Source organism: Myotis myotis, unplaced genomic scaffold (assembly GCF_014108235.1).
Source record: "Myotis myotis isolate mMyoMyo1 unplaced genomic scaffold, mMyoMyo1.p scaffold_m19_p_3, whole genome shotgun sequence".
In the NCBI taxonomy this organism is placed as follows: Eukaryota; Metazoa; Chordata; class Mammalia; order Chiroptera; family Vespertilionidae; genus Myotis; species Myotis myotis.
Genome location: NW_023416335.1, coordinates 148,808,272 through 148,830,773, shown reverse-complemented (window position 1 = coordinate 148,830,773; position 22,502 = coordinate 148,808,272). Strand labels below are relative to the sequence as shown.

Sequence of the window (22,502 nt, the reverse complement as noted above, 5' to 3'; positions counted from 1 at the left end):
CAGCTTACTTTATTGTGAGAATAGGGTAAATAATATATATAACATACACATATGTGTTAATCCACTGTTTATGTTACTGGTAAGGCCATCAGTCAGCTATTAGTATCTTAAGTTTTTGGGAAGTCAAAAGTTATACATGGATTAAAAAAAATTAATCAATTAATCTATTTTTAAATTACATTTATTGGGGTGACACTGGTTAACAAAATTATACAGGTTTCAAGGGCACAATTCTACAACACATCATCTGTATACAGTATTGTGTGCTCATCTCCCCAAGTGAAATCTCCTTCCATCACCATTTATCCCCCATACTCTTCTCCACCTCCTTCTGCCCTCCCTTCCCTCCCACAATCACCACACTGTTGTTTATGTCCATGAATTCTTTCTCTTTTTTTGTTTCTTTTTTGCTCAATCCCATCACTTCCTCCCCAAGGCCCTCCCCTCTGCCCCCACCCCTAGCCGTCAGCCTGCTCTCTATCTATGAGTCTGTCTCTATTTTGCTTGTTAGTTCATTTTGTTTATATGTGAATTTTTGACGGCATAGGGGTCAGTGCCCCTAACTCCTGCTCCTGTGTTGTTCAAGGGCAAACTGTAGTTGTAATAATAATAACCGTGAACATTTGTGGGTGCTCACCATATGTAAGGCACTGTGGTACACGTATTGTATGATTTTCTTATGATGCCATCTTTATAAGATAGATATTATTATACTCATTTAAAGGTAAAGACCCTGAAAGTTGGAGAGATTAAGTAATGCAAAGCCACAAAATGGCAGAGCTAGGACTGAAAGCTAGGTCTCTCCAACTTGGAAACCCATGCCCTCAGGCACCACATTATTTGCCTGCCCTTTCATAGTAGAAGGAGAGTGTAAGCCAAGGGCACCCCATGCCTGTGAGTTGTTTATTTTCATGTCCCGGGGCATTAGCAGAACCAGAAATGGACTCCAGATTTTAGAGTCTTGGTCCAGTGAAAGCTGATTGGCTGATTTTCTTCTTTGAAATCCATTTTGCTTTCCCCTGTTTCAGAGTAAGATATGAAGGAAAACATATACCATTAGAAATTATTATTTTAAACTCTACACAAAATGTAAACTGTACATTTGGTTACTTGATAGTCCACTCTGGTGACCAGAAATGCAGAATGTGGAAACCTGGGGCCACGCCCACGTCAGAACCATTTTGCCAGATGTCAACACCATGTCAACAGAGAGAGGGTAGCTCAGAGCCAAGAAGTCTACCAAAGGTGACTGATTTGATCACAGAGAGAAGTCTCAGTGGGAAGGCAGGCTCTGTTCAGTTCCAGAGCACGCCCATTTGTCTTCCTAGCAACCTTTCCTTCCCTCTCTCCTGGCTGCTCTGGGCGTGCAGGCCTGTGGCTTGCAAAGGCATCCGATGTTAGCATGAGTTTCAAGAAACCAAATCCTGTTAAATGGTGCTCCCATCAGGCAGCTCTTTCAAACTGCACTTAGAAACTGTGGTTGAGAGACATTTAAACAATTTTTTTTTTGTCATGACACTTGTTATAAATGGTTCCCAGGCTCTAAACAAAATGGTTGAAGAAAATAAACCATGGCTTCCTTAAGATCTACCATAACTATTTGTTGGCATTTCTGCCAGAATTCGCTCAATTTGCACTGCAAGGTTTTATAAAAAGTGATATTGTATCCATTCCTAGGACTTTTATAAGGCATTTGAAACTTTGCAACATTCCCCTTAGATACCTAAAGGTCACTTCTGAAATTGGGGTTCTTTCCTATAAAAGCTAGGCTTAATCTAGATTCAAAGGCATTTGACAGAATTTTAAAAAGTTTCTTTGCCGCTCCAGGCTGACTGGCTTTATGTTCAACGCACACTCATTTCCGCGGCACAGTGACTTCCCTGTACTCTAATAGTGTTCCTGAACTCTAATTGTGTGTAAATGACAGAGAAACTTCACACAAGGAGATGTGAAATCTGACTCTCATCCTATAATGAATATGGATTTCAATTTTAGAGTAAATATAGAATTTATGGATTCATCTCTACTAGTACATCTGAGTGAATACGACTGAAAATGTGAGGGATAGAATCAAAGATACCAAACAGGGCAGAGAATTTGAGAAACATGAGTTTCTCATTGGAAATGAGTACATTTGTCTTCCTATTGCTGCTGTAGCAAATTACCACTGTTATAGTGTCTTAAATTGACATTCATTAATTTTCTCCCAGTTTTGTAGGTTGGAATCTGGTATACTCATGTTAGGGTTGCACAGGCTAAAACTGAGGTGTCAGTAGGGCTGCATTCTTCTTTTTTAAAAAAATATTTTATTGATTTTTTTACAGAGAGGAAGGGAGAGGGATAGAGAGTTAGAAACATTGATCAGCTGCCTCCTGCATGCCCCCTACTGGGGATGTGCCCGCGACCAAGGTACGTGCCCTTGACCGAAATTGAACCTGGGACCCTTTAGTCCGCAGGTCAACGCTCTATCCACTGAGCCAAACCGGTTAAGTTGAGAAGTGCTTCTTACCGAGATACAATCCATCTCCAGTTTATAGATGGGAAAACTAAGGTTGAATAATTTTTAGTGTCATAGTCACATGCTAATAAATGGTGGAGCTGGCATTTAAACCCTAGTCTCAGTCTACACTGTGAGCACTGGGGCTCCAAGGTACGCTATCTCTGACTGAGGCCTGGACCCACCAGCAGTGCCCAGAAGTCATTTCTGAAAGCACTGAGGAAGCTGGGAAGAGACTTCCCACAGGGGTACCCTGGCCATTCTGACCCAAAGGACAAGTTCACCTGGAAGCCCATAGAGCAGGGTTATTCAGGTCTCTAACCATTCATTATAATAGCACCTCCCTCATTAAATAAGAACAGTAGTCAGATAAGTTCAAGACAAAAAATTATCGTAACAGACATCAAATGTTGGCTGTGTGGTAGGCATTATGATCAGAACTTTACATATATTTAATCCCTACAATGACCTATAAAGTAGGTGTTATTGTTCCCTTATTGCAGATGAGCAAAAAATAACACCTACTCAGAGAGGTTAAGTAATTTGCCCAAGGCACAGAAAAATTGTAGGAATGAGAAATACAGTGGGGCCTTGACTTACGAGTTTAATTCGTTCCATGATGGAGCTCGTAACTCAAATTACTCGTATGTCAAATCAAAAAGTGAACGAGTGAAACACATGATGCTGGGCTGATGTGGCGTTCACTGTGACATTCACTGCGCCAACTAGCGGTGGGGTATCTGAAGCTGTCTCGTAACCCGAATTTTAGCTCGCAACTCAAAGCAAAAAATCGGCCGAGAGACGGCTCGTATCTCGAAAAACTTGTTAGTCGGGACACTCGTAAGTCAAGGCCCCACTGTACCAAGTATCCTGCAAATGTTAATATAAGACAATGGGAATCAGGTGATCATCAAAGAGCTACTAAGGAAACTAGCAGTTGCTGGCAAATGAGTCATGCCTGGGCCTGTAAGCCTTGTGAATTCAGCCATGGTGACTTTGGGAAACTAAAAGTCCCTCCGATAGGAAGATGGGGGGAGAGGGCTTACGGAAACAAGAGTCACAAAGGACCTGAGGATAGGTGCTCCATAAAAAGAATTCAACAATAGTTCACAATAAAAATATGCTCATATTTATGGAATTCATCTCTCACATTTTATGAAATATTAATGACATTTTCTCAGAAAGACATGAGAAAGAAACACCTAGAAAGAAAAAAAAAACAAGTTTGCAACTTGTTGCCACAGATATATCTTTTAAAAAATCCATTTTAAAGCTTGCCAACTGACAGATGAAATTATCATGAAAAATGAGAGTGAGGTTGACAAGGACAAAGTGTAAAAGCTGCTAACCAACACTGTTCGGCTAGCCTCCCACTCATTCTCTCTTGGTAGTTCAATCGACACATCAACAGCATTTAAAAAAATTTAAAAAACCCTCACGAACAGACTATATTAATGCTAAATTTTTTTAAAAAAATTCTCACTGGAGGATATGTTTTTATTGATAGAGAATGAGAGAGAGAGAGAGAGAGAGAGAGAGAGAGAGAGAGAGAGAGAGAGAAATACCAATGTGACAGAAACATTGATCAGTTGCCTCCCGTACACACTCTGACCAGGCATGGAACCCACAACCTAGATATGTGCCCTGACTGGGAATTGAACCTGTAACCTTTTGGTGTGCAGGACGACAGTTCAACCAACTGAGCAACCTGGCCAGGGTTAATGCTAAATTTAAATTTTCACTACAGAAAATATATTAATGATAAAGGGTTAAGTGGACTTTAAAAAACCTCCAAAAGTAATGATTTATTAGAAGGGGGAGTTGATTAGCGACCAGCCTTTGGCATATAGGTCCCTTTCAAGATCTGAGTAAGATCAGGAGAACACTGAAGATCTGTATGAAGTAGGTGTTCTGGAGATTGGCAATTTGTAGCTCTTCTCTTTGATTGTAAGGTGGCAGAACCCCCATTGTTGGAATTGGACAGGTAGAGGGGCCTCCTGCCTGTTTTAGTATTTGCCCTTCTTGCACCTCTGTTTTACCTCTACAATTTCTCCAGAATGACATGCTTCATGCTTGCCTGTGTGACACAAAAGCCCCAGCAAGTGTGAAGCAATCTCAAGGCAGTCTTTTCAACTAGAAATTTGTGGTGAAATCAGAAAAAGGAAGTCTTTGGATTCTCATTATTATACTAGAGGCCTGGTGCACGAAATTCATGCATAGGAGGGGGTCCCTCAGCCCAGCCTGCACCCTCTCGCAATCCAGGACCTTTTGGGGGATGTCCGACTGCCGGTTTAAGCCCAATCCCGCTGGCTCCTAACTGCTCACCTGCCTGCCTGATCGCCCCTAACCACTTGCCCAGCTGCCGGATTATGCCCCTAAAACTCAAGCTTCTTTTTTTTTTAATTTTTAATTTTTATATTTCTTATTTATTTTTTATTTTAAAGGCCAAGCTTCTTGAGAACATGAGGCATTTAACATTATTCCATATTCCTTACAGAGAGCTAAGCATGGTAAACACAGCAAATACTTAATACCTATGGGCTTCTATACAAACACTTTCCAATCAGAAATGTTTTAATAGGCAGTCTCCAAAAACTTGAACTGGAAAACCTAAAAGTAGAGTGCTCAGATTTCAGGCATCAGGCGCTATTAGCAGGATTTCTAGCCCAATCAAACTCTAATTCTTAGCTCTCAATGGTCTGGACAAAAAGCCCTTCACTGTCTCCAAAGTTTCTTATTTGTCACTATCTCATTTTCCTTTTTTTAAAAAATTTTTTTAGTTCAAGGTTTTATATCCACATCAGTATCAATGTACCATATAAAACCCACCTGCGAGCCTAGCTGGTTTTTGGGACAAAACCAGGGTTCTTGTCCCAAAAGAGGAGAAAATGGGTTTACAGTCAAGGAAATAAAATCAGAACCTAACATGATCAAGGAGAAGCCTTGAGCCGAGACCGGTTTGGCTCAGTGGATAGAGCGTCGGCCTGCGGACTGAAAGGTCCCGGGTTCAATTCCGGTCAAGGGCATGTGCCTGGGTTGTGGGCACTTCCCCAGTGGGGGATGTGCAGTAGGCAGCTGATCGATGTTTCTCTCTCATCGATGTTTCTAACTCTCTATCTCTCTCTCTCTTCCTCTCTGTAAAAAATCAATAAAATATATTTTAAAAAAAAAAAAAAAAAAAAAAAAGGAGAAGCCTTGAAATTGCGTCGAGTGGAGGTGCTGTGGGCAGCGGTACATCTCTTCTGGCCCAGCAGTACCTGCAGCAGCCTCGGTTCCTGGGAAGCCTGGGGTTAGATAGAGCCCAGCTCTTGAGGTTATCTAATGTAATAAAGAGGGAATATGCAAGTTGACTGTCACACCGTCACAAAGATGGTGGTGCCCATGGCCACAAGATGGCGGCGCCCAGTCCCCTCAGCCCCGCCAGAGTCCCCCAGTCCTTTCAGCTCCGCTGGGGGGGGGGGGATTGGCAGGAGAGTGGTGTGGCCAGACCCACCCTCAGCCCCCCAGTTGCCCAGGGCCGCCTGAGGCTCAGGTAACCAGGGCCAGCCGAGGCTTGTGCTGCCGGCAGTGGCAGCAGCAGAAGTGTGATGGGGTGTTGCCTTCCCCTGATCGCCAGGTTGCCTCCTGCCCTTGAGGGCTCCCAGACTGTGAGAGGGGGCAGGCCTGGCTGAGGGACCCCCGTCCAGTGCATGAGTTTTCATGCACCAGGCCTCTAGTTTTTAATAATTTTGCTTTTGGGGGAGCAGGGCTTCTGGGCAGCAGTTCCATGTGAGGGTAACTGGTGTGGGTTTCACTTTAGGGTTTGGAGGGGAAGATGGGTTTGTGGGGTGGGACCTGCCTGGCCCCAAATATCACAGCTGAGGTTCTTGGAAGTGGCCCAGTGAAGTTCCTTCCTGCTCTGTCCTCAGGTGTATGGCTTAAAAATCAGGGCACCAGGCTGGGGCTAAGCACCTCAGGGGCCTTTGTAAACATGGCAGGTACAGGCAGGGGGAGCTTGGGGGAACTGAAGGAACTGGTGGGGGAAGCCAGAGCCAGGGGAGGGCAGTGCCCATGGGGAAAGGGGGCATGGGGTGGAGGAGGTATGCACCTTTAACAGAGACTTAGAGGTACAGAGACTAAGAGAGACAGAGAGGACAGAGATGGGGATAGAAAGAGAGACAGGAAGAGAAAGACTCAGAGAAAGCAAGAGAGAGAGTGAGAAAGAGAAAGATTCACAAAGAAGAGAGACAGATAGACAGAAAGATGGGGTCCTGCTCTGTATGAGTCAGCGGGCTGTGTGTGTGTGTGGGGGGGCAGGCCCAAGGCCTGGGGCTCCCACGGGATGTGCCAGTGTGAGGGTAAGTGCATCGTTGTGTTGCATGAGGGAGGCGTGCTGGTCATGCAGCACCAGCTCCTCCAGAGACCCGTACAGGTTGTAGGGCTCCGCAGAACCCAAGCCAGTGGCCCTGTGGTAGATGACACAGTGCTGGGCATCTCCATCCACCACCACAGAGCAGGCATAGCAGCCCCGCTGGCTGCTCTCAGGGATGAAGAAGGTACATCCCGCTTGCCGTTCAGCATTTCCTCAGCCTGCGTGTGGCTGATCTTCCCCACATACCAGGTTCCTTCCTCAAGGTGGGGGAGGTCATCCTCATCCTCCATCAGTGCGTACTGGTCTTCAGTCTCATTTTTGATTCCCAGCCACTCCTTGATTTTCTTCTGCCGGGCGCCTTTCTGGGTGAGCCATAGCAGGTACTGGTCTCCGATCGTGCGCAGCTGCATGAGGTCTGGCTTCAGGCTGTTCATGTGCTTCTGGATCTCCCGGTTGTCCAAGGTCTGTGTCCACAGCTCCTGTTCCAGCTTCATGCGGCTCTTGTGGATCTCGGCGGTGCGAGACTTGGGCCGTTCTGAGTTGAGCAGGATCCTCTGCATCTGTTTTTCATTGCCCTCTTGGCCCTCACGCCGGAAGCGCTCCAGACACTCCTTGCTGCACTTCTCTTGAGTCTGGCCCTGCTCTTTGACGATCTTATGGTTTCATTGAAGGCTTTGATTGCCGTGCGCTTCATCTGCAGTTCCTGGGAGGTGCGTGTGTACTCCTCATAGACCTGGTCGTACTCGTGGCTCCTGTCCTCCGCTTCAAACCAAGGTCACAAACGAAACCTTTAATTCTGATCTTCCTCGCTGCAAGGGAACAGCAAACCTCAACAGAGATAATTTCCTGCCAGAAGTCACATTGAGGACTACAGGGCTGACTATGTACATGCGCTAGAACAGGCTCACATTCTAGCGGTAGGCGCCAAGGCGTCCTCCACAATCCCACAATCCTCTGGTGGCCCAGCCGTCCTCCACAATCCCACAATCCTCTGGTGGTCCAGGCGTCCTCCACAATCCCACAATCCTCTGGTCGCATACTTCCGGCTTTTCTAGCTCCTCCTTAGGTGGTGTTGAGTGGCAACGTCCAAGGCCTCTAGTTGGAGAGGATTTTTCTGTTCTTTGAGGTTGCCAGCTGTTTACTATTTGGAATCAGTGATGTTTCGGGAGTCCTGCCGCTTCCATGACCATGCCGGTCCCAGGCGCGCTCATGAAACCACCGCCCATTCAGTCCACAGCTGGCGCCGTCCTGGTTCGAAATGAGAAAGGCACTGTGCTGAGCCATTTCCCAGTCGGGGCTTCCTCTTCCTTCCCCAGCACACTCCACACCTACTCCGGCCGGCTGACCACCCTAACCCCGTAGACGCTTAAGACCTTCCCCTCTATTTCTTCGACTTTCCCCCATCAAACTCGCACCCTATCGCGTTGCCTAGGGGTGCCCCTAACCGCTCCCTGGGAGGTGTGTGTGTGTGTGTGTGGGGGGGGGGGGGGGCGCGGGGGGGGGGGCCAGCCTGGGCGAGGGGCCTGGTGTTCTGGTCTCTGGTCCCTAAGGTAGCTGGCTTTTTAAATATGCTGGTATAGACATCATTACATAGTAATACTAGTGGCTACAATTTATTATTGAGTGTTATGCATGTGCGAGGCAGTGTACTCGGTCCTTTAATATATTATCTCATTTCATTCTCATGTGATAGATGAGAAACCAGAAGCCTAGAGAGGTTACAGGATGGGTCCGGGCTTGTGATGTTGGTGGGGGCTGGGATCCGAAGCTGGGCCCCACCGTGTAAGATCTAAGAACCCAGGCTCAGCCCTGGCCGGGTGGCTCAGTTAATTGGAGCGTTGTCTTATGCACTGAAAGGTTGAAAGGTTGAGGGTTTGATTCCGGTCAAGGGTGAGTACCTGGGTTGCAGGTTCGATCCCCAGTTCCGGTGGGGTGCCTATAAGGGGCAACCAATCAATGTGTCTCTTTCACATGGATGTTTCTCTCTCCTCTCTCTCTCCCCCTCCCTTCCACTCTCTCCAAAAATCAATGGAAAAAATATCCTTGGGTGAGGATTAAAACAAAACAAAATAAAAACACACACAAGAAAAACAACCCAGGCTCAGGGATCAAATGACTTGGGTTTACCACTTTTGCTTGTGTAACTAGGGGCAACACCTGTAAACAAGGAGTAAAACGTGGTAGCTACCTAGTTTATTCAGTAAGTTGCATGTAACCAATATGCAAAAGCCCACGTTCTTGACCAGTTCACCAAACTCCAAATGTGAAGCAAGAGCCTGTGCTGGGAGTGCAAAAGGAGATTGTATTTTACTTTTTTCTTTTACACAAAAATTAGTTAAGTTTGAGGTTTTAATTACATTTTGGTTTTAAAAAATGAACAAACTACCACAGAATTTTCTCTTAAGAAATTGTGTTTTAAATGTACATAAGTGATATATTAATACAACCTGTTGTAAAAACAACAAAACCAAACCATGAAACAGAAATGCTTACAATAAAAAAGCCGAAGTTCCTTTTTAATCCATTCTAACTCTACCTTTCCTCTATCCCAGAGACAACCACTGAGAGTCATTTTTTGTGTGTAACATTCTAGATTGTTTTGTGGGCATTTTTATATGTAGACAAATATGCATCTGTGTCTATTTTTTAACCACAGATGGAATAATATTTGACATAATATTTTTATTTTAATGGCTGCCCTACTAAGTGAAATGCAGACTCCCAATTATGGCAATGAAGACCCTTTATTGTCTGCTTGCCTCCTCTTCCCACATCAACATCCTGACAGGTGCCCTCTCTTCAGGAAAATTACCTGTTATATTCTGAATGAGATCTGGTCACCACTATTTTTATAGATTTGCTATTAATTCCTAGCCTGGAATACCCTCTCCTAGTTTTTCCATCTTTCCAATATTACTTCTCATAAAACTACTAGAAGAAAAAGTAGGCAAAAAACTCGTTGACAGTGGTCTTAGCAATATCTGTTTGGCTATGTCTCCTTGGGCAAGGGAAACAAAAGAAAAAATAAACAAATGGGACTACATCAAATTAAAAAGTTTTTGCACAGCAAAAGAAACCATCAACCGAATGAAAAGATAGCCTACTGGATGGGAAAAGATATTCACAAATGATATATCCAATAAAGGGCTAGCATCCAAAAATATAAGGAACTCATAAACCTTAATAGCAAAAACACACTGCAATCCAATTAAAATATGGGCAGAGGACATAGACATTTCTCCAAAAACAGATGGCAAACACATATGAAAAGATGCTTAACATTATTAATCATCAGGGAAATACAAATTAAAACCACAATGAGATATAACCTCACCCATGTCAGAAAGGCTATTATGAAAAAGTCAAATATCAAGTGTTTCTGAGGATGTGAAGAAAAGGGAGTCCTCGTGAACTGTTGGTGGGATTGTAAATTGGTGCAGCCGTCATGGAAAACAATCTGGAGAATCCTCAAAAAACTAAAAATAGAGCTATCATATGACCCAGCAATTAAACTTCCTCATATTTATCCAGAGAAAATGAATACAACAATTAAAAAAGACATATGTACCCCTATGTTCATTGCAGCTTTATTTACCGAAGTTAAGATACGGAAGCACCGTAGGTGCCCATCAATTGATGAATGGATGAAGAAGATGTGGTATATATATGCAATAGAATATTACTCAGGAATAAAAATGAATGAAACCTTGCTATTTGTGACAACATGCATGGACCTAGAGGGTATTATTCTAAGTTAATTAACTCATACGGACAAGATGAATGTCATATAATTTCATGTATATGTAAAAACTAAAAAACAAAACAAATGAACAGCAACAACAAACAAAACAAAACAAAAAACAGGTTCATAGAAACAGAGATCAAATTGATGGTTGCCAGAGGGGAGGGAGCTGGGGAGGATGGGTGAAAAGGTGAAGGGGAATGTAGTCGATAATGTGATCAGCTTGCACAGTGACAGATGGTTACTAGACTTATGGGGAGATCACAGCATAAGGTATATAAATATCGAATCACTCTATTGTACACCTGAAACTAATATAATGTTGTATGCCAACTCTACTAAAATCAATTTTAAAAAACCAAGTTAGGTGGTTACAGCAAAGAAATAGTGTGGTCAGTTATAAGATTACCATTTATGATTGAGAAGAAAAATGTTCATGAATTTCAGCCACTTTGTAAATAGAAACTGGGTCATATGACAAGATCCAGGGAAGCTCAGTTGGGACAAAGCTGAGCCATGTAACCATGGAAAACAGGTGAATTATTTATAATTTTTATTTATATTAAAGTATATTTAGTTTTTGAATGCCAGGCTAATTTACCAATTATGACAAATTGATGCTGATATTGAAAATTCAAATTTATTGGATGTATCACTGTTAGACTTTAGTGACTATGTTTGACTTAAAATAGATTTACTAAGGAAAACTTTCAAGCAAGTGTGCTTATACTCAGATATTTTTACCTAATAGTCACATTTTAATATTCCTTTAAATCTCATTACAGTAATCTTGCTGGGGTGCTGCTGAATTCTTTGGACTAGAATTTAGGTTTTAAATAAGTGGGTGGTAAGCTGATCTTTGGAGCTCCTTTCTTTATGGTAAAATTTTGAACCTGTGTGATTTTTAAATCAATTCCCCTCTTAATATACCGCTGAAGCCTTTTTCCTCTTTCTATTACTGTTTGCAGATTCAGTATATATAATTTTTTCAGTAACTAATATTTTTGCCTATATTATTTGATCATTAGAGGCTTGAGCATTAATTCCTAATTTTGTGAAGCGTTCTTTGTAAACTGGTATTCAATTATAGAAATAAATTAGTTATTGATGAATATAACCTTCATAACCAGAATGGTGTAGAAACACCCATAACTTTTTCTTTCTCCTTAGCATGTTTAAAAAGCATTAGAATAAATGACCAAGAGCTCACTAAATGTTTATGACTTTGGTTTATGCATGCAGCCTAATGGGATGAAAGGCTAATCTGTCAGTTGGCTCTCACTGCATTTAATTAGCTTGGACCACTTTATACTAGACTGGAAATACCTTATTTCCTTTTCTTTTTCCCAGGACAAAGTAAAATGAACAGTAACAGGAAATGGTTAACTTAAAATCAGGGTTGGTGTAAATGGAAAGAAAAACAAGCTTATTATAGAACACAAAGAGCATCGACAGCCAGCAGCCACTCTTGAAACAGGCCATTTCGACTTTGGGCCATGTTTTCTTCCTTGTGAAAGAAATGGCTGCTCTATTGTCTCTGTGCCATTGCATCAATAACGTCCCGAGTTACACAGCTGTTACAGAGAGAGGTGTATGGGGTTTAGGCAGCAAGATTCATGGGTTCATGTTTCTATATATAGGAAATAAATTCACATGCTTAAATCTAAGTTATGCAGCATTTCATATTTTTGAAATGCTTTGTAATCATTATTAGTTGTTCATGTTACAAATTTGACAACCAACATGTTGTATGAAGTGAAGATACATGGCTATAGATTATGTGGAATAGCAGTTTTTTTAATTGTAAAATTTCAGCTTTATTGAGCTATAATCTATATATACAGTATAAAAGCCTAAGCTACCGGTTGACCATTTGACCAGTCACTATGACGTGCACTGACCACCAGGGGGTAGAAGCTCAATGCAGGAGCTGCCCCCTGGTGGTTAGTGAGCTCCCACAGTGGGGCTGCCATTCAGCTGACCATCAGGTGCCAGATGCTGGGCTCATGGCTGGTGAGAGCAGCTATGGCGGTGCGAACCTCTCCCACCTCCGTGGCAGTGCTACTGAGTGGGGGGCTGGGGGAGTGCGGCGACAGGCACAGCAGGGCCGGGATGAGTGGGAACAGTGTGGCAGCCAGCCCAGGCTTGGGCTCTTCCCTGGCCACCTGCCGCTTCACACACTACTATATCCCTTGGGGGATGTAGGACTGCCAGTTTCCGACATCCCCCGAGGGGTCCCGGAGAGTGCAGGGAGTGCAGGCCAGGCTGAGGGACCCCACCAGTGCACGAATCTGTGCACCATGCCTCTAGCTGACACACAAAATTGTAAGATATTTGAAGTGTACATTGTGGTGATTTGATATATGTTTACATTGTGAAAGGATCCTTTTCCCCCCATTCAGTTAATTAACACATCCATTACCTCACATATTTACTAAAGGTCCAGCGCACGAAATTTGTGTGAGGGTACAGTCCCTAGGCCTGGCCTGGAATCAGGACCATCTTCCCCGGCTGCCCACAGCCGGCCCCGCCCTCACCCCCCACTGCCACCTGCCCCCGGTTCCCCTTTTGCTATCAGATGATCAGTGCCTGACAGCCAGGGGAAGGGACTGAGAGGTTGACTGTTACCGCCTGTTCGCAGGCCCCGCCCCTGCCACGGGTCGCCCTCTGTGTGTGGGGTGACTAGCAACCACTTTCTACTCTCTCTGTAAGTTTGACTCTCTCTCTTTTGTGGAACAGTTTTTTTTTAATGTCTTTTTTATTGATTTCAGAGAGGGCAGGAGAGGTAAAGAGAGATAGAATCATTAATGATGAGAGAGAAACATTGATCAGCTGCCTCCTGCATGCCTCCCACTGGGGATTGAGCCTGCAACCCGGGCATGTGCCCTGACTGGGAATCAAACCATGACCTCCTGCTTCATAGGTTGATGCTCAACCACTGAGCCATGCTGGCTGAGCTCTCTCTCTCTCTTTTTAAGGATTCCACACATAAGTGATACCATGTAGTATTTGCCTTTGTCTGACTTATTTCGCTTAGTGTAATATCCTCAAGTTCTGTCCATGTTGTCACAAATGGCAGTATTTCCTTCTTTCTCATGGTTGAATAATTCCATCGTGTGTGTGTGTGTGTGTGTGTGTGTGTGTGGTGTTTGTGTGCAAAATAATACAATAATAAATAATAATACAAGAATAAACTCTGTTTCATGTACTCACTTTAGTAGGTGTACTCATGTAAACCTACTTTTGCTCCACCCTATGTGTGTGTGTGTGTGTGTGTGTGTGTGTGTGTGTGTGTATGTGTATACATGCAGGCAGTCCTCGGGTTACGTTGGACTCAATGTATGTTGTTTTGTGGTTATGTCGCCATCTCCCATTTATTTATTAAAAAAAAAGTTCTGTCATTTTGACGTATGTACATATGTGCTTTATGTTTTTTATTATTTACTAGAGGCCCGGTGCACGAAATTCATGTGTGTGGGGGGGTGTCCCTCAGCCCGGCCTACACCCTCTCCAATCTGGGACCCCTTGGGGGATGTCTGCCTGCCGGCTTAGGCCCTGTTGCAATCCAGGATCCCTTGCTTCTTACCGCTTGGCTTGCTGCTCCTTAGCGACAGCCTCCTTATCGCTCGGCTCATTGCTTCTTAATGCTCCTTACAGCTTCTGGCTGAGCAGTGCTCCTCCTGTGGGAGCACACTGATCAGCAGGGAGCAGCTCCTGAGTTGAGCGTCTGTCCATTGGTGGTCAGTACACATCACAGCGACCAGTCGTTCTGGTCATTCTGCCATAATGGTCGCTTAGGCTTTTATTATATAGATTTACCACAAGTAAAGGTCAGGAATTGTTATCTTTCTTTTAAATGTTTTTTACTGTTTCACTTAATTACTGCTGTGTATGTGCTCCATGTGAGTGATGTAGGTGCTTATGTAGGTGGGTTTTGACTTATGGCAATATGTTGTGCTGTAGGTACGGATCTCTGATGTAACCCGAGGACCTACTGTATACACACACACACACACACACACTTTAGGGACCTAGTGCATGAATTTGTGCACCTTGAAAGGAACTGTGGGCTGAGCGAGGCTGCAGTAGGCACAGGGAAGGGTCTCAGCCCATCCTCCGTGCCCCTGCCCAGCCCCTCCTACTGCGGCCCCTGGTCCCCTGTTTGCCACAGCCCCACTCCTGTTGCCGCTGCTCCCACGCACTGATGGCACCAGCCCTGTTTGCACCCGCTGAGGGTGTGGAGTGATTGGGGCTGGTGCCAGCAGTGAGTGTGAGTGGGGCTGGCGTCGTCAGCGTGTGCGAGTGCCCCGATCCCCCTTCAGGAGTAGGGGGAGGTGGAGAAGCCCTCAGGGGCAATCAGGGCTGGCAGCCACTGCTCACACCCGCTGATGGTGCCGAGCTATCGGGGCCGGCGCTGGGCACTAGCAGTGGGTGTGAGCAGTGGCCCCAGTGCCAGCAGTGGGTGCAAGTAGGGTCGGCACCAGCAGCAGGTGCGAGTGCCAGGCGGGACCATAGAGTGTGGGAGCAAAGAATTTTCTGTAACCAACAGAGGCTCGCCCCGATGACAGCGATTGGTGCCTTGCCTTGGTCTGGTACCCCCACTCACCTGCTCTACCATCCCGCTGTGGCTGATGCCCGCCATGTTCCGCGCACACCCCCTGGTGGTCAGCGCATGTCATAGCAACTGGCTGTTCGGTTGTTTGGTTGTTCTGCTGTTCAGTCTATTTGCATATTAGCCTTTTATTATATAGGATACATATATATTCGTGCACTGGGGGGTTGGGCGGTGGGGAGCCCTCAGCCTGGCCTGTGCCCTGTCCCAGTCTGGGAGCCCTCTGGGGATGTCCGACTGAGGGCTTAGGCCTGCAGTCAGACATCCTTAGTGCTGCCGCGGAGGCAGCTGTTAGCCCAGCTTCTAGCTGAGCGGTGCTCCCCCTGTGGGAGCGCACTGACCACCAGGGGGCAGCTCCTGCGTTGAGTGTCTACTCACTGGTGGTCAGTGCTCATCAGAGACACCAGTTGTTCCGCTGTTCAGTCGATTTGCATATTACCCTTTTATTATATAGGATATGCCACATCTTCTTTATTCATTCATCTGTTGATGGACACAGGTTTCTTCCATATCTTGGCTATTGTGAATAATGTGGTATTTCTGTTTTTAACACATTGTATGCGGGAAACGTATTTATACGTTTTACTTATACATTTTTACGTTGACTGGTAGTAGAGCGCGGGACACGTATTAATATGTTTTTTTATAGACTAGCGGTAGAATGCGGGTAAAGTATAAATACATAAACTAAAGTTATTGTAATTTTACTGAACGTTGCCATTTATGCAAAAAATTAGCAAAAATGGCCCGTGCCACCTGTTAGCGCGCGATAAAAACTACCCGCAAACAATGTGTTAAGAGGAGAAACCCCATGACTGTGACGTTTGATAGGAATTATATATTCATTAACTGGTATATCAAATTATGTAATAAAAATTACTTCTATCTTGGGCTGCAAAGGCTGCAGCAGATTACATGTTTTTTTTTTTTTGACCCAGATGTAAACACTTGCTTTCCAGCATTTTCTGCTTTAAAAGAGACAGCTTGATGTTGTAGACATCTGTGTTTTAATTCCAGGTTAGCAACTAGCTGCTTGTGTCAGTTTAAGAAAGAAATTTAACCACTCCTGAATTCACTTTTCTCAGCTATACAATGAGAGGTTCTGTCCAGATTAGTGGCCTGCAAACTGTCCTGAGTGAAGAGTCAGCACTTCCATGTCCGACATTGATCCCCAGGAGCTCTTGGGGGCCAGGGCAAGAACCAGGAGAGGAGCAGGCCCCAGAACAATGGGTCATGGTCTCTAAGACCTTGCCAAGACAAACTCTACTCCTATTTATTTGTTGGCCTCTTTGGAGGAAAGAAATTCCTCTGCTTAAAAAAAAGGGTTGAGCCTGGCCAGCATGCTCAGTGGTTGAGTGGTTTGATTCTTGGTCAGGGCACATGCCTGGGCTGCGGGCTCACTCCCCAGTGTGGGGTGTGCAGGAGGCAGCCAATCAGTGATTCTCTCTCATCATTGATGTTTCTATCTCTCTCTCCCTCTCCCTTCCTCTCTGAAATAAATATATTAAAAAAAAAAAGGGATGAGTGTTAGCCGGTTTGGCTCAGTGGATAGAACATCAGCCTGTGGACTGAAGGGTCGCCTGTTAGATTTCGGTCAAGAGGACATACCTTGGTTGCAGGCTTGATCTGAGGCCCTGGATGGGATGTGTGTGGGAGGCAACCAATTGATGTCTCTCTCTCACATAGATGTTTCTCTTTCTCTGTCTTTCCCCCTCCCTTACACCTTCTTTAAAAATCAATAGGAAAATATCCTCAAGTGAGGATTAACGACAACAAGAAAAGGGTCGAGAAAACTCGCTCCTAAGATGATAGCTAGGGTTCCTTCCAGTCTTTTAATTCTATACTTTAAAACAATAGAAATAACAACACAAATAATAAATGCATATAATTTAAAGGATAAATGTACTTTTTTGTCTGTATCTTGGAGTTTTATATATGACTGTGATTAATGGTGCATTCTGCAGATGGGGGCTTGCAGTTTGATAGTGAAATCAACATTCTCATGGCTAATTGCTGCATGAGATATTTATCTCTGTGAATCTAATGAAGCCAAACAGGCTATACTTGATGCGATTCACATTGAATTTGGGGCATATAAACATTCTCTCCATTAAAAATGTTCCTATCTTGAATCTGTTTCACTATATAATTTAATTGGGAACACTTGGTTTCGTTACAATTACTAATACATCATACTTCCTTAGCCTGAGAGATTTAAAAATTTTGAAATTTTCTTAGAGATATTTTAAGGCATTGTTTTAAAAAACAAAGTTTATAGAAGTGGTGAGAGTGGAGGTGAAAATGTAACAAAAGGAAATTTAAAATATACCTGTGTCCACAGAGTTGCCTGGCGGTTTTTTCAGTGTGAGTATAAAGATCACGGGGCACCAAGCAGGTTTGCAGGAGCGAGTTGGAGCATCACGTCTCTGGTTTAGAAATCTGTAGTGCTGTGACCTAGATATGGAGCAGAGGGACGCCAAAGGGGACAGGGGAGAGAGACAGGGGAGTCCTGCTGCATTTCCCTGTGGTTTCACATCCCTGCATCTGCCCCTGCCTTTTCACACTGCAGGACTCCTGGGGTCCCAAAGTCTGCTTGAACTTAGCTGCCTGGATTTCTATGGGAGGTGGCAAGGCAGCCTGTGTATTTTTGTCATCACGCCATCCCCTGTGTTCTCACTCTCCTCCAATAAACCTTGTCCCTTTAACCTATTACTACTCTGCCCCCAAGAAATCTGCCCCTAGATGGAGAAGAAATCTCAGGGTCAGGATTTTCTGTGCTTGAGCTTAGACGCGCCTCTGCAGCCAATAGTCAGAAAATGTCATTGCTGTTAAACAGGGGACAATAAATCCCCAAGCCACCCAGTAATGCAGTCTCCCTCAACATGGGGAAAGGTCAAGCTCGAGCTGTACATAAATTCTTGTCACACAGCAGCATGTCTCTCCAGGTGAGATAGCAAATCTTCACGGAGATAAATAGCCACACATACCATCATTCTCTTCCTATGGTCCTGGGCTTCCTTAGCTGATTTTCTATAGCTGATCTTGCACAAAGCTTGCACAAAGCTTAGAGTGTAAAGATCTCCCAGACATACAGCCTGGATGAAACAGGATGGGGTTGGGCTCCAGAGGGTTCTATACTCTGTATGCCATAAATAAAAGGTATAAAGTATAGGCTCTAGTACTCTTGAAGGGGAGAAATTTTGATTTACAGTCTGTCTGTATTAAAGAAAGATAGGACATAGTTGATTCTTTCTTTGGTATATAAAATTCCATGGAAACTTTGACAACAAATCGTTAGAATACTGTAAATGAAAAAAGCTCCAACACATTGCAACACATAACATTTAGTTTTCTTTATCTTAATAATCCAGAGGTTAGTACTTGGAGCCAAACACCACAAGTCTCAATTTTTTAAAAATATATTTTTTATTGATTTCAGAGAGGAAGGGAGAGGGAAAGATAGAAACATCAATGATAGGAGAGAGTCATTGATTGGCTGCCTCCTGCATGCCTCACACTGGAGTTCCAGCCTGCAACCTAGGCATGTGCCCTGACTGGTAATTAAACTGTGATGTCCTGGTTCATAGGTCGATGCCCAACCCCTGAGCCATGCCGGCTGAGCTAAAGTCTCAATTTTAATTCTTCAGACAGTTGATCAACATTTATGAAGCTACCACACTGTAAAGATACAAAGATGAATGAAGAACTCACAGCCAGGCTGTGGGGGAAAAGACTCACAAACAAATTATTAATATACTAGAGGCCTGTTGCAGGAAGATTCCTGCAAGAATAGGGCTTCCTATGGCTGGAGCGAAACAGAGAAGGGAGCGAAACTGCTGAGGCCAGCTTTGCTTCCATTTCTGCCACCTGGCTTGTTTCACCCCTGCCTCCCTCCGCCGCCCAGCTTGTTTTGCTCCCGCTTCCACCGCCCAGCTTGTTTTCGGCCATCTGGCTTGCTTCGCTCCCAGCGGGTATATGCAAATTAACTGCCATCTTTGTTGGTGGTTAATTTGCATATCATGCTGACTAGCCAATGGGAGGAGTAGCGAAGGTACGGTCAATTACCATGTTTGGCTATTATTAGATAGGACAGTACTCTAAGAGCGATAACCAAGGTTTCCCGAAAGTTCAATGGGAACTCAGAGGAGGGAGCCACTAAGTGGGAATTTTGGGAAGGCTTTCCCAAGGAAGTGTTACCTGATCACATTCTTGGAAAATGAGTAGTTGTCCTTTGGGTAGAAAAGGAAGGAGAAGTACATGCAGTTAGAGAAAAGGCTGTGTACAAAGACCCAGATATGTGAAAGAGCATGACATTTATGAGTAACTGTGAAGATTTCAATATGGTGAGAGCCTAAGGCGGATGATGGGAAAGACTAGGAGATGCTACTTGAAAGGTTGGCACGGTTCAGGTCAAGGCCAAAGACATGCATACCAAAGACAAAGTTCAGTTCATCCAGCAGATTTCTTCTTGTCTCTGAAGACAAGTGTAAGGAAGATCAGGACTCTTTCTATGCCCATGACATGCCCCTATCTTTGCAAAATAAAGTCTTGTCCCAGATAGCCCCATGAGCTGTAGTACTTCGTTCAAGTCTTCTGGCTTTGAACCCTAATCACAAAGGATTCCTCAAATGGCTGTGCATTTTAGAGGAAGCCCTTGTCTTTAACCTTCTCTGCCTTTGTCCTTTGACAGAAGTTAAGAATGACAGTTTTCAGAATATAGGGCCAGGCCCTTTGGATGGTTCAAGAGCCACTGGAAGAAAGGAAGTCATTGGGGAGGCTATTCAAACTTCCCTTTGTTTCATATTATGGCAACATTATTTTGTGTTTTGGGAGAGCAATTGATTTTCAGAATCTAAACTGAAAAAAATGTTATTGCTCAGCGTTAGGCATTTGTTTTCTAACTCTAATAAATAAATGCAAAGAGGAGAAGGTCACTAGGGAGTGGGCACTCTGAGTTATGCTGACAGAGCACTGCCACGCCAGAACCTGAGATCTCACCACTAGAAGCAGGCTCATTCCTAATTCCCTGGTTTCACACCGAAACCCGAGTTCAGATAAATTACAGTCAGCTGTCTGAACTAAAGTGTTTGCAGTGTCTCAGGAGAACTGCCAGAATTATCACTGAAAGGACACACACACATAAAGGACAATAGCTGTCTTTTTTCTTTTTAAAAAAGAGGTTCTGTTATACATAAAATGGATTGAAGAGGCTGGCATGGATTTCTCAGAATCACTTCCTCACCCCTTGGATATTTTCATCTGAATGCAGGAATGCATTCATTTAATCTATCAACAGATACAGATTGAGTTCTTTCTGTGTCATAAATGTTAGGAATATAGTATGAACAAGATTGGTCTCACACCCTATGGAATTGTAGTCTAATTGTATGTACACTAATAGAAGAGAAACATGCAAATTGGTGTTACTCCACTATGCCCACCAGCCAATCAGAGCGACCATGCAAATTAACCCAACAAATATGTCGGTTAATTTGCATACGCAGGTGCGGAGCGAAGACTGAAGGCTCCAGCCAGAGTGAAGACTGAAGACTGAAGAGGCTTGGCTTCTCCGCTGCGGCCGGACCAAAGGCCTGGGTCCTAGGTGCCGGAGGAAAACTGGTGCCCGCAGCCAGGGGAAGGAAGGCCTATTGTGCGGATCTTTGTCCAACAGGCTTCTAGTTTAACTATATAAACACAAGAGTCATAGGTTAAAGATTGGTAGATAGTAAATAAATGTGTTGTGAGAAGGAATAACTAAGTTGGTGGTGCTCAGGGAAGGTCTCTGAGGAAGTTATGTATAAGTGGATACCTGAAGGTAAGAAGAAAAAACAGGGAGGAGCATTCCAGGCAGGCAGGGTAGTACATGCAAAGGCCCTGAGGCAGGAAAGAACTTGGGTTGTTTGAGGAACAGAAAGAAGCAGAGAGAGCAAGGGCAGGAGTGTAATGAGAAGAGACTGTAGAGTAGGAGGGGTGACGTGTCAGGCATCCAAAGCCATGTTTAGTTTGCTGGTAAGACTCTCAGGACTCAGCATATAGAATCATCATGGCTATGGTTTATTACAACAAAGGAATTCAAAACAAAATTGGCAAAGAGAAATGTCACATAGGATGAAGTCTGGGGGAAACCAGGCACACACTTCTGAGAGTCCTCTCCCAGTGAAATCGCACAAGATGTGCCTGATTTGCCTGGCAGGTGTGGCTCTGTGGTTGAACATCAACCCATGAACCAAGAGGTCACTGGTTCCATTCCTGGTAAGGGAACATACCTGGGTTGTGGGCTTGAACCCTGGTAGGGGGCATGCAGAAGGCAGCCAATCGATGTTTCTCTCTCATTGATGTTTGTATCACTCTATCTCTCTTCCTTCCTTTCCCTCTAAAATAAAATAAATAAAAACATATTAAAAAAACAAAAGATGTGTGTGATTTCTCCAGTAATGAGTTGTGACCAGGGAAGCTCATTAGGGATTTAGTGCCCAGGGTTTTTATTGGGGACTGGTCATATATGCACATGTTCCATAGCATACACTAAAATTTCAGGCTCTTAGGAAGAAAATAGGTGTTCAGCCATGGCCGGTTTGACTCAATGATTAGAGTGTGGACCCATGGACCAAGAGGTTGTGGATTCAATTCCCGGTCAAGGTCACATACCTGGGTTGCAGATTTGATCCCCAGCCCTGGTTGAAGGTGTACAGGAGGCAACCAATCAATGTGTCTCTCTCACATCAATGTTTCTCTCTCTTCTCTCTCTCCCCATACCTCCCTCCCTTCCACTCTATCTAAAAGCAATGGAAAAATGTCCTTGGGTGAGGATTTAAACAAATGAAAAGTAAATAGGTGTAAATCGGTGTTTGCACAAACAGTGAATGACTAACACAGTGATCAGTTCTGGGAATGAAATCCGAGTTCCCGAGTGTCTGCCAAAGGGCAGCCTTGTAAGCAGGCCCTCTAAGAGGAGGCAGTCTCAGGCCTGCTGTGCTGCTCTTTCCAGCACAGCTAGGCTTGCTCCAGGCAAAGGCACCTGGGGAAGCTTTTATGTGCTTTCTGTAGTACCCTTGTGGCTGGCCCATGACAACCCTGCCCCAGTCCGTCAGCACACTGACTGGGATACCTGGAGAGAAGCGCAGACAGAATGGCATTGGCCAGGCTGCAGGATATCAGGAAAGCAGGTCAGGGCTTACATCTGTGTGATAGTCAGGCTTCATGTGGCCCTAGATGACACATGGGTCATCCATTGGCCCTTGAAACTTGATTAATCTTCACAAATAGAATGGGCTCTAACTCTTCTAGATGCCCGTGGGAC

General features: G+C 44.3%; 1 protein-coding gene and 1 pseudogene across 1 annotated transcript in view; one reads left to right on the top strand and one right to left on the bottom strand.

Moving 5' to 3' along the window:
- Positions 1–6,761: 6,761 nt before the first annotated feature.
- On the bottom strand, positions 6,762–7,886 carry LOC118650621 (annotated as a pseudogene).
- A 150-nt stretch (positions 7,887–8,036) lies between these two features.
- Positions 8,037–22,502, top strand: part of LOC118650620 (60S ribosomal protein L24-like) — a 105,192-nt gene continuing 90,726 nt past the window's right edge. Inside the window, exon 1 of the mRNA XM_036298977.1 lies at positions 8,037–8,115. Coding sequence (XP_036154870.1) covers positions 8,037–8,115 — 79 coding nt within the window. The remainder of the gene's footprint in view (positions 8,116–22,502) is intronic.